The sequence below is a fragment of the Myotis davidii genome, unplaced genomic scaffold (genome assembly GCF_000327345.1).
Source record: "Myotis davidii unplaced genomic scaffold, ASM32734v1 scaffold710, whole genome shotgun sequence".
NCBI classification, from domain to species: domain Eukaryota; kingdom Metazoa; phylum Chordata; class Mammalia; order Chiroptera; family Vespertilionidae; genus Myotis; species Myotis davidii.
This window is the reverse complement of record NW_006284328.1, coordinates 1499698-1511784: the sequence shown is the minus strand read 5'-3', so window position 1 is coordinate 1511784 and position 12087 is coordinate 1499698. Positions and strand designations below refer to the sequence as shown.

Sequence of the window (12087 nt, the reverse complement as noted above, 5' to 3'; positions counted from 1 at the left end):
GTTCACAGCGTCAATATACAGAGGAGCCAGGGACCTACCCAGCTCTGTCTGGTCCCAGAGGCCATGATCACTCCCTCATCAGGCCTTCATGTGTTCAAACCTTGCTAGGTTTCAATGATGAAAATGCTGTCATTTTCTAAGTTGTTTTTGGGTGACGTTGGATATTTCCTTGTGTTTGCCACATCAGATGCACTCTTTTTTTGTTCGTTACCTGTTGCGGCCTTTCCTGATATGGACTATACAATTTGAAGAGTGAATAGAGTGAATAACATGTAAGCAATGGCTGGTTGCCCTCATTAAAAAAGAAAGATGCAGGCTCAGCTTCCTTTTGGGAAGTGCACTTCAGTGTAGAAGCACCTTTAATGATGGCCGGCATGCCTCATAGAAGTCCCTCTGATTCAGCTCTCGTTCTTCCCCTGGTTCCTTCCACCTGGCTGAGCCAGGGTACAGAACGGTGAGAGTGCACAGTGCACAGTGCACGGGAAGACTACCTGGCTACAGCGCTGGCCCTCCCCCTTCAGAGCAGTCCCGGTTCTTCCTTGAAGCAGGAGGGCTTGAGGCAATCATTGCTCTGTTCCGAAAGCACCTAACCAAAGAGCGGCTTCTTTTCCACGGTTATGTAGACAAATACCACAATGATGAAGATGCCAAACACTGCAAGCGTCAAGCCCGCTGGAAACCGTTCTAGGTTCCTGCTCCCAGCACGTCCGTTTACTGTGCAGTAGGCCTTCTCTTTGGTGCTATTCCATTCTCTGAATCTGAGGTATGGTGCTCCTGAGGCCCACCTGTGAAAACATTAGTGGCTCTTAGGGTTGAGTACAGGACGAACCAGCACCCCTGAACGTGTGTGGCCTTCAGGCTCAAAGGAGCAGCCCTGTGGGGCTTGAGGGAGCAGGCCTCTATCGTGAAAAACCTAGGCTAATTTTAACAAGCGGATGTTAACAGGGTATCATGAGGATGTGAGGTTTCAAATGCCCCACAAGCATTTCTTTATGTCTGTCAATGCCGGCGTGAGGCCTGGCCCAGGTACTTACAGATCCCCTGGTCCCTACAGGGGAGCCGCAAAAGCCTAATGGGGGACACTAGTCCACAGTCCTTTCTTCCCAGTCTAAACCCAGCCTTTCAGGGTGCAGATGGGAAGTGCTTTTGAAATGTGCTTATTTTGCATTTCAAAGAGCAAGAGGGTGCTTTCTGAAACCTTTGAGAGTCTTACGTTTTCACTGGTTTAATCTGGAAATTGGCTGAAGTTTATTCAGAAGTCAGGGAACTTTCCAGAAAGCTTTACTTTCTGACTAATATGGCCAATCTTGAGCTTTTATTTCAACTACCTGCTCCCGCTCTCTCTCTTTTTTTTTTCTTTCCCCATTTTCTTAGACACAAAGAAAAAATGTCTACCAATCCAGAACCTCAGGTTCTGGTCTCAGTGCATTGTGACTTTGCGCATCCCCCCTCAACCCCTTTGGCCTCTAAACCTAAGTGGTGAGCTAGAGACTATGTAAGGCCCCTTGAGCTTTGAAATGAGATATTATGAATCTTCCTTCTCTCGAAACAGATTCTTCTTCAGACTCAAACCCTTCCCAAAAGTCTGAATAACATTTTTTTTTCAGGAGTTACATACATCAGTAATATCTCCTCAGGTGCTAAGAAAAGTATTACCTTATTTTCTCAGCGTGCTTATGATGCGGACAGTAGATGTGTGGGGCCTTTGGTGTAGAGGTGAAAGCCTTGGGTCTCTAATGAACAGAAAGAAAATATCAAGAAGAACTTATTTATCAGAAAGATAATACAAATTATCAAGAAGAGCCCTCACAGTTTCCAATGTCTTGTACAAAGGGCCTTATTTTTGTTCTAGAAAATAATCGTGTCCTGGCCGGGTGGCTCAATCGGTTGGAGCATCATCCGGTCCATCAAAAGGCTGTGGGTTTGATCCCGGATCAGGGCACATACCAGGTTTCAGATTCCATCCCTGCTCAGGGTACTCATAGGAGGCAATCAATCAATGTTTCTCTCTCACGTTGTTGTTTTTCACTCTCTCTAAAATCAACAAAACATACCCTCAGGCAAGGATTTAAAAAAGTTAATATCTTTTTTAAAAATTGTATAATCTAGGGCAGCGATGGCGAACCTTTTGAGCTCGGCGTGTCAGCATTTTGAAAAACCCTAACTTAACTCTGGTGCCGTGTCACGTATAGAAATTTTTTGATATTTGCAACCACAGTAAAACAAAGATTTATATTTTTGATATTTATTTTATATATTTAAATGCCATGTAACAAAGAAAAATCAACCAAAAAAATGAGTTCGCATGTCACCTCTGACACGCGTGTCATAGGCTCGCCATCACTGATCTAGGGACTGATAAAGTTTGTGGTACATCAGGTAGTTTCGTACTTCATAATATAAAATATTTTGAAAGGAGAGGAGGAGACAGAGAAACACCAATAAGAGAGAAAGGTTGACAGGCTGCTTCCGGCACACGCCCCCTCGGGGAATGGAGCCCGAAACCCTGGTTATGTGCCCTGACTGGGAACTGAAGTGGCAACCTTTTGGTGCATGGAATAACACCCAACCAACTGAGCCGTGCAAGTGAGGGCTCATGAAGTAATATTTTACATCAGTGACTCACACATGAACAATAGACACACCAGTGTCAAGGGTCACTCGACACAAGAAGCATTCTGTTCTTAAATATCATCTTTCTATTTTGCACTTTTATCTGTTCTTTTATTGCTTGGAGCTTTTTAAAAAATACGTTTTTTACTTATTTTAGAGAGAGAAGAAGGGAGAGGGATAGAGAGATAGAAACATTGCTGGGAGAGAAACATTAATCAGCGGCCTCCTGCACAGCCCCCCACTGGGGATCCAGCCCACAACCCCAGCACGTGCCCTGACCAGGAATCGAACTGGTGACCTCCTGGTGCATGGGTCAACGCCCAACCAGAATCACACCGACCAGGTGCTCAGGGCCTTTTTAATGAGCACGCAGCATTTTTATACAAAGAATAAAACTATTTTTTAAAGTTGGCTATGAACAAGGACCAGGAAATAATTTAGGAAAATGAAATGTTCTGTACGAGGGATAGAAGTAAGGACAATCATGTTTTCTTTTCCTTTCCCAGAAATTTCTTTCACGTTGTCATTTTTTCAATAAAGTAAAAATGCATAGTTCTCTATGCTTTTGTTTCCTCTCTGTGAAATAAAATTATAAAGATTAAGTGACTTCGGGGGATGAGGACACATTTGTAATACCTTAACTAATAATAAAAAAATAATAAAGAGAATAAAAAAAAGATTAAGTGACTTCATCGATGCAAAATGATTAAAATATTTCCTGAGATATAGTAAGCACTTAATGAAAGCACTTAGTGCTAATGATAATTACTGTTAATTTCATGTTCCATTTTTTCCTCAACTGTCTGGTTGTCCTTGATTGTCTATTCAGACTTCACTAGAGGCCCGATACCTCAGCCCTCCCAGCCCTGGCTTCGTCTGGAAGGTCGTCCGGATGGTCATTCTGCTGTTCAATCTAATTAGCATATTAGCTCTTTATTATGTAGGATATTCAGGCCTTGTCATCCTCAAGTGTCTGCAATGTCCAAGAATGTGAAGCTGTGGTGTCAGATGATGTTGCTAACCACCATTTACCAGGTGCCAGGTCCTGTTAACCCACTAACTCACCGAGGCCTCCTGGACCACCCTCCCCTCCTCTGATAGGCACTGTCATTGCTCCATATGGGAGATGATGAGTCTTGAGGCACAGAAAGCTTAAGTAACTAGCTTAGGGTCACACAGTATTATCCTTCAATTTCTAAAAACAATTTCCCTCCTGCAAGAAGTCTTTATTATTCTCATTCACTCAGATCAGTTGTCTAGTCTACATTTCCTCAGCCCTAATACACATATTGTCTTTAATCAAGGCATGATATCTACCATGTCGGGGCATTGGTAAGTTGGTGTTTATCCCCCTTCCCAGGAACCCAGCTCCCCTGAACATGAGAGGGTCTTCTAACACCTCCCATGCTGCCAGAGGCCTCACATAACAGTAGGCCATGGACAAGGGAGTTGGGGACTGGAGCATTCCACAGTATTCTCACGAAATCACTACTCATCAAAAAATGTATCTGGTTTTTGAAAAAGGATCTACTCTGACTAAAATGATTAATATTTACCCATAAACAAATACAAGTTTGCTTGCATTAGGCAAGATGTGTATTTTCCAGTGTGGACCCAAACCTGGCCTGAAATGTCATAGGCTGGCACCTTCAATTATGGACAATGAAAGAAGGGGCGCTGAGTGCTGAGGTCCCCACCCCTCCTTCCTCTTATTCTCCCAGGACTTCTTACTGTTGGAGCTTACGGAGCCAGGAGGCAGTGATGCTCCCGGGAGGTGGGGATGAAATTGTCTTCAAGCTGAAATGTGTTACGTTTTTCAATCACTCTCCCTCACTAATGCAATTGTTGAAGAAAGGCCTGTACGCAGAACCAGACATTTTTACAAATGACTTGGCAAACTGGCAGTTATGACCTTCTTACAAGTGGGAAAAAAACTCAATTTAGAGCTCTTTAATATTGAGTAAGCCCCAAATCCCTTTATTGACTAAAACTGATTAAGTTAATAAAGATCTTGCAATAATTTCACTCTATTGTTTTTACCTCAACCTTGATTTAATAAAGCTCTAATTTAAAACATTGTGTTCTTTTAACCTAAATAATGATTTTGAATTAATTAAAAGCCTTTTAAAATAATCTTCACTACATTAACAAAAGAAAGGTTAAAAACTTTGTGATCATCTGCATTCATGCTTTAAAATATCTTCTTGCAAACCAGGAATGGAATGGGAACTTCCTTAACTAGATACAAGGTATCTCCCAACACCTACACCAAAAATTACACTCAAAGGTAAAATATTAAGCCCGGCTGGTGTGGCTCAGTGGTTCAGCATTAGTCTATAAATTAGAAAGTTAGGGTTTGATTCCTGGTCAGGGCACCTGCCTGGGTTGCAGGCTTGATCCCCAGTGTGGGGGCGTGCAGGAGGCAGCCGATCAATGAGTCTCTCTCATCACTGATGTTTCTATCTCTCTCTCTCTCTCCTTCTCCCTTCCTTTCTAAAATCAATTAAAAATATTTTTAAAAAGAGGTAAAATGTTAAAAGCATTTTCTTTAAATCAGAACTAAGGAAAGTATTCCTACTATTATCCCTTACATAATATTGTAATAAAAAGGTCGTAGAGGCACAGGTAAACAAAAAGAAATTAAAGGTATACAAATTAAACTAAAAAGAATCTGCAGGAAAGTTATTATAATTGCTAAGAGTTCATTGTTATAAGACAAAAGATACTGACAAAAGTCAACTGCAATTCCATATACCAGCAACAAACCATTTAAAGCATATTTTTTCAAAGATACTGTTCCCAACAAAAGAATTCTTATTTCCAACAAAATTTGGCAACAAAAAATAAAAGCCTACCTAGTAATAAAGCTGACAAAAGATGAGCATGACCTTTATTGAGAAAACAATAAAAATCTTACTGAAGGACATTAAAGAAAATTTCAATAAATGGAAAGATGTAACATGTTCATGAGCAGGAAGACTCAACAGAGTAAAGATTCAGCTTTTTCCAGGTTAATTTATAAAGTTAGCAAAATTTCTATCTAAATCACATTCTGAATTTTTCATGGAACTTGATAAGCTTATTCTAAAATTTATTTGCAAGAACTAAGGGACAAGTAAAATCCACCGACCAATTTAAACCAACAAGGTGAGAGGGGTTGTTCTGGTAATGAAGACATTCTCCTATGAGCGCAAGCTGGACACATTGATCAGAATAGAGACCCCATTGTACTATTAATCACGGTTTTTATTTTCTGTATTTTATGAGGCTTTGGCATCCTGGGGCCTTGCTGACCCTAGAGAGACTGCCTCTCCGAAGCTGGCCCACTCCTAGGGATAGTAAAGACTCCCTGTGACCGCGCCTTCCATGTACAAGCCAACCAACCCCTCCAACCTCCTTTATCTAACGTTCACTTACCAAGCCAATACTTTCCCTGTCCTACATCAGCCCAGGGCCAGATACTGGCCAACTAGGGTCCACCCCTAAAGCCCAGAACTGCTGAAGTTAGTCCAACTAGCCAATCCTAAAATGCTTACCTTGCCTCACCCACTCCTCCCTGCAAAGGCCACAACAAAGCCTTGTGCCCATGCCTTCCTCTCACTCTTGCCTGACTGACCCTGCTCCTTCCCCAGGTGGCCATTGGCATGATGCAATCAACCCTCCGGGGTATTGTAGGTAAGACACTTCTTTGGAAGGCAGTCATCTCCCTGCCTGTCCCCTTACTATACCGGATTAAAACAAATCCTCAGTGCATTTTAAAACTCCTGTGGAAATTTGATGAATGACAAGAGCTAACATTGCCAACCAGATGAGAAAGGACAGACTATTCAAAATGGTATTGGGAACAAGATGAGATAGATACCGGTATACTTCTCCAAAATTCTTCTGCTCAATATAGCCAAAATCCCTGTGTTAGCACAGGCAGCTAGGAGTTAACAAAAGAGACCGGAGCTACACTGGCTGGGCCTGATTGAGTCTGAAAGTTACACTTAATCAGGCTTAAGTCTGGAAGCTACAGCTTCAGACACCCCAGGGGATAGCTGATACCCCAGAGAATAGCGAATAGCTGTCTCTCCCCCGCCCCCACCACACACACACACCCCAACAAGGGGATTAACACCTCTCCATCCCCCTGTGTAGGGAGGAAGGACCTGCTTTCCAATCTCCTCCAGGTACAAGGGGTCCACTCGCTGGTACTATGTGGGGGAGAAATACACAATAAAGGGGAATTCCTTTGCCAGGCACTTGTGCAGTAGAAACCAAGATGGTACAGAGGGAGATCCTTCTACTTTGAGGCATTCGCAGTAGGAGCCAAGATGGTGACCACAGAGGGGAGGTGTCTAGCCTGGGAAAAGGATTGGATTGGATACGCACATGAAACCCCAGAAGATCTAGGAAAGAGATTGGATCTGGGAAGACCCAACACAAGCCTGCAAAGAGCCAGGAAAGAGATTGGTTCGTTGGAAAGAAAGCTTACCCCTTCCCAAGCCTGAGGGAATACAATCAAAGCCTACTAAAGGCCTCTCTCGGTAGCACTTGTTCACTATTTGTTCACCTGCTGGGCACATTCTCTCTCCGTCGCAGCTGCGCACCCAAGCACAGGCTCCACGTGCTAGCGTGGGTGCAGCAGGGCAGCGGCTGCAGGAGCACAGCTGGGAACTGAGGCTGCACTGGACTAAGGTTTGGCATGGACTAAAGTGAAAGATGGCAGCTTTGGGTGCCCCGCCGGTACTGAGCAATGGCACACGATCTCTGGACTCTGGCTCTCCTGGGCTTGGTTTAGACAAGGCTGGGCTTCTCCCACAGCTGGACGAAGCTAAGCCACCTGGTGGGGGATGAGACACTGGCACCTGGGGACAGTCCCTTGCATTTGCTCCAGCTCTAGTAAGTCTTACCACTGTGCCTCATCCTCCCATGCGGGAGTCCCTGAAATGCTTTTCTTGCGACTCAGTGGAAGAACCACATTTCTATCGGCAACACCTGGACACTATATGTAAAACTCTGAAAGGTGGAGAAAAGCAGATGGGCTAGGGGCCTCAGGAACCGAGGAATGACTTGCAGTGAATGCCCTGGGTTTTCTTTTTACCTCACGTACCCCAGACTGTTTGCTGGCAACCTGGAAACACCAAAGAGTGCAGACAAAAAGCCTCTGGAAAGCCAAAGAGCAGGAAAGGAGAAAGGGGCAGCCTCACAAGACCAAAAATTTTACCAAACAGCCCACTAGCCAAGGTGCTTGGGAAGCCTGGACTTCCACCTCGTTCCTACTGGGCCAGTATCATGGACCACTGCCCTCCCTCTCCACTCCCCACCTCCCCCCACAGCAGCCTAGCAATAATGAACCAACAAACATACAACAGGTGTCAATGGAGGCCCAGTGGGGGATGTGGACTTCTACCACTTGCCCTGCAGTGAAGAGCTGGGGTCCCTCTTCCCCCACCAGCGTATAAAGTCTGAGGAGGAAGCTAAAACAGAATATTCCAATACAACCCAAAGTCTCTCATCATTTGAGGAGAAAAGATGATAACGCATGCCAGCACCGAGATGACATAATGTTGAATTAGCTGGCCAAGATTTTATTTTATTTTTTTAAATATATTTTATTGATTTTTTTACAGAGAGGAAGGGAGAGAGATAGAGAGCTAGAAACATCGATGAAAGAGAAACATCGATCAGCTGCCTCCTGCACAACCCCCACTGGGGATGTGCCCACAACCAAGGTACATGCCCTTGACCGGAATCGAACCTGGGACCCTTCAGTCCACAGGCCGACGCTCTATCCACTGAGCCAAACCGGTTTCGGCAACTGGCCAAGATTTTAGAGCAGCCATCATAAACTGTTTAAAAGACCACCTAAACATGTATGAAACAATTGAAAAAAATGATCTCTCTGCAGATCAGTAGAATATATAAAGAAGAAGCCAGTGTAAATTTTAGAATTTAAAAGAATGCAAATGAAGTAAAACACTGGCAAGATGGCTTGACAGAGAATGGAGAAGACAGAGGAAAGAATCAATGAACTCTGTTTCTTCAAATTCTCTAAAAGTTATACTCAATATGTTGTTTCTAAAATGTCTGTCACCCTTTATATAATAGTTTCATTATTTCACCTTTCCTTTATAGTTTTGTTGTTTTCCTTTACACTAAAGATAAAAGGCAGAGTCTTCAGTTGCCCTGTTAGGAGCCTCTAACCTACTGTTCTGATTAAGTTACTTCTAAATAGTCAACATCTGGCTTCTAAATGAAAGGCTTTTGGTGTTTTCAATTACTGGCTGATAGGTTAAGATTGCACTGTTACCCATAACCACGTGACCTAATTTAGAATCGATCTTGGCGTCTAGTCTTGCATTTCTAACCAAATTTACAATCCACCTTTCAGCTGCATCTGGAGTCACGCTCCGTTTATCTGCCAACATGTTAATGCTGATACATGGTGGATACAACTAGAAATCTCAAATATGAAAAGATGGGAATTTTCAGCGAAACCCTCGAGACAAACCACCAGGAAGTCATTTACAAGCACAGGTTCACATTCCCTCCGCTTTTCTGAGCCCCATCAAAGTAAAAGTGAACATCTAAGCATTCAACAAACGGTAATTGGGTCTTTGCATGTGTAAGAATCCCATTGAATAACTTTGCCTAGATCTTTCAGCACCCAGTGGTGTTTCCAACATCTTTGTTATGACTGTTGTAGTCAAGTAGTGAAGAATATGTGGACACATCATCTGAACTACATTAAGATACTATGGCTGGTAAAGGAAGAGATCAATAATGTTATCACACCCTTTGGGGTGATTGAAGAAGACAGAGACCAGTGAATGCACCATGGTCGCTGCTGAAGAGACTGGAGTGGAGAACTCACAGAATTATTGTCTATGGTCTCTTAACCGTGTAAGCTCTTCCAAAAAAAACAACACAAAACAAAAGATCTAATGTTTGTGTTATCAGAGTCCCTGGAGTAGAGAAGAGTAAGGTGGGGACGAAAAAGGTATTTGAAGAAATAAGAGCTGAAAATGTCCCAAATTTGGCAAAAGATACAAATCTACAGATTTCAAAAAGCTGAGTGAATTCCAAACGATAAACCCAAAGAAATCCACGTCAAGAAATATCATAAGCAAACTTCTGTGCATCAAATGACATTATGAAGAAAGAGAAAAGGCAATCTTTTTCACAGAAAGAAAAAAATATTTGCAAATCATATATTTGATAACAGACTAGTATTCAGAATATGGCATATAAACAATTCTTACAACTTAACAATCTAAAGACAAACAACCCAATTAAAATATGGACAAGTGATTTGAATAAACATTTCTCCAAAGAATATGTACAAATGTTCAATAAGCAAATGAAAAGAGTCTCAACATCATTAGCCATCAGGGAAATGCAAATCAAGACCACAGTAAGCTAATACTTCATACGTATGAGGACAGCCATTTTTTAAAAGTTGAGGTGACGTCCTAGCTGCTGTAGCTCAATTGGTTGAGCATCGTGACCCAAGGGTTACCAGTTCAATATCCAGTCAGGGCATATGTCCAGCTCGGGTTGTGGGCTGGGTCCCCCAGTAGAGGGCATTCTCTCTCTCCCTTTCTCTCTCTCTAAAAATCAATAAAAAAATATTTTTAAATGTTGGGTTGGCGAGGATATGGAGAAATTGGAACCTGCATACATTGGTGGTGGGAATGTAAGATGATCACCCACTGTGGAAAACAGTTTTGCCATTACTAAAAAAGTTAAACACAGAATTACCACATTGCTCAAAATTCCACTCCTAGGTATATATCCAAAAGAATTGAAAACAGATATGTATATACATGAATGAACGTTCACAGTACCATCATTTGCAGTAGCCAAGAGGTAGAAACAATCCAAATGTCCATAACATTATTATTCAGTCATAAAAAGAGATGATGTGCAGATACAGACACACACTACAACATGGATAAACTTGAAAACCCTATGGTAAATTCAAAAGGTCACAAAACATCACATATTGGATGATTCCATTTATATGAAACATACCGAAGGAAAAAACATCCATTGAAACAGAAAGCAGATTAGTAGTTGTCAGCAGGGGGTTGTGGAGTAACTGTGTCATGGGTACTGAGTTTTATTTTGGGGTGAATATGTTTTGAATCTAGATCGAGGCAGCATTATGAATATACTGTACTATATGCCATTGAATTTTGCATTTTAAAATAGTAAATTGTATGTTTGGTGAATTTAACTTTAACAAAACTTTCTGCCCAGCCGGTGTGGCACAGTTGGTTGAGCATCATCTCATGTATCAAAAAAGGTCATTGGTTCAATTAGCAATTATTTAATTTTTAATCTCTAGGGTGAGAATCTAACTGCTTATTATATAATTCTTTATGCATTTTTAGATGCATGTTATAATAAAATATCACAAAAAGGTTTTCCAGCCCAACTGGTGTGGCTCAGTGGTTGTGTGAATTTAACTTTAACAAAACTTTCTGCCCAGCCGGTGTGGCACAGTTGGTTGAGCATCATCTCATGTATCAAAAAAGGTCATTGGTTCAATTAGCAATTATTTAATTTTTAATCTCTAGGGTGAGAATCTAACTGCTTATTACGTAATTCTTTATGCATTTTTAGATGCATATGTTATAATAAAATATCAAAAAAAGGTTTTCCGGCCCAACTGGTGTGGCTCAGTGGTTGACCGTCGACCTATGAACCAGGAGGTCACAGTTCAGTTCAATCCCTGGTCAAGGCACATGCTAGGGTTTCAGGTTCAATCCCCAGTAGGGGGCATGCAGGAGGCAGCACACCAACATTTCTATCTCTTCCTCTCCCTTCCTCTCTCTGAAAGCAATCAAAACATAAATAAAAACATATATATACATATATACATATATATATAAATTTCTGAATCTCATCATTGTGATGTGAATATCCTTATGTTTTTAGACTAAAGAAATATATACTCAAGTTTTGGGGAGAAAGTAAAAGATTATGATGTCATAAATTAGTTCAAGAAAAAATAATAAATAGATAAAATTATAAAACAAATGTGGTAAAATGTTAACAATTGGTAAATCTGGGTGAAGGCCATATAAGAATTCTTTGTTGGGAACTTGCTTTAAGTTTGAAAATTGTTTTAAATTACATTTTTAAAAGGCAAGTAGAGCTCAGTTGGTTGGAGCATAACCCCATTCACCAAAAGGTTGCAGGTTTGATTCCTGGTCAGGGCCAGTTTGGGAAGCAACCAATTGATGTTTCTCAGATCAATGTTTCTCTCTCTTCTCGTCGTCTCTCGCTCTAAAATCAATAAAAACATATTCTTGGGTGAGGATTTTTTTTATAAAATAATAAAAATACATTGAAATAGTCACAGGCAGGCTTTAGGTTTACCTTGAACTTGTCACACTGCCTCAGCTCTCTCTATCGAACAACTGGCTTTTAGATCAGGGATCCTGGTTAGTGGTGTTTGCTGACTGCTGGCTGTGTCTTCAA

The 12087-nt window shown here is 41.6% G+C and overlaps 1 protein-coding gene across 1 annotated transcript in view; it reads right to left on the bottom strand.

Annotated features, from left to right (window-relative positions):
* Positions 1 to 586: 586 nt before the first annotated feature.
* The window catches only part of LEMD1 (LEM domain containing 1), a 25522-nt gene continuing 14021 nt past the window's right edge, over positions 587 to 12087 (bottom strand). Inside the window, exons 4-5 of the mRNA XM_006754424.1 lie at positions 1035 to 1048; positions 587 to 785 (exon numbers count right to left, since the gene is read on the bottom strand). Coding sequence (XP_006754487.1) covers positions 587 to 785; positions 1035 to 1048 — 213 coding nt within the window. The remainder of the gene's footprint in view (positions 786 to 1034; positions 1049 to 12087) is intronic.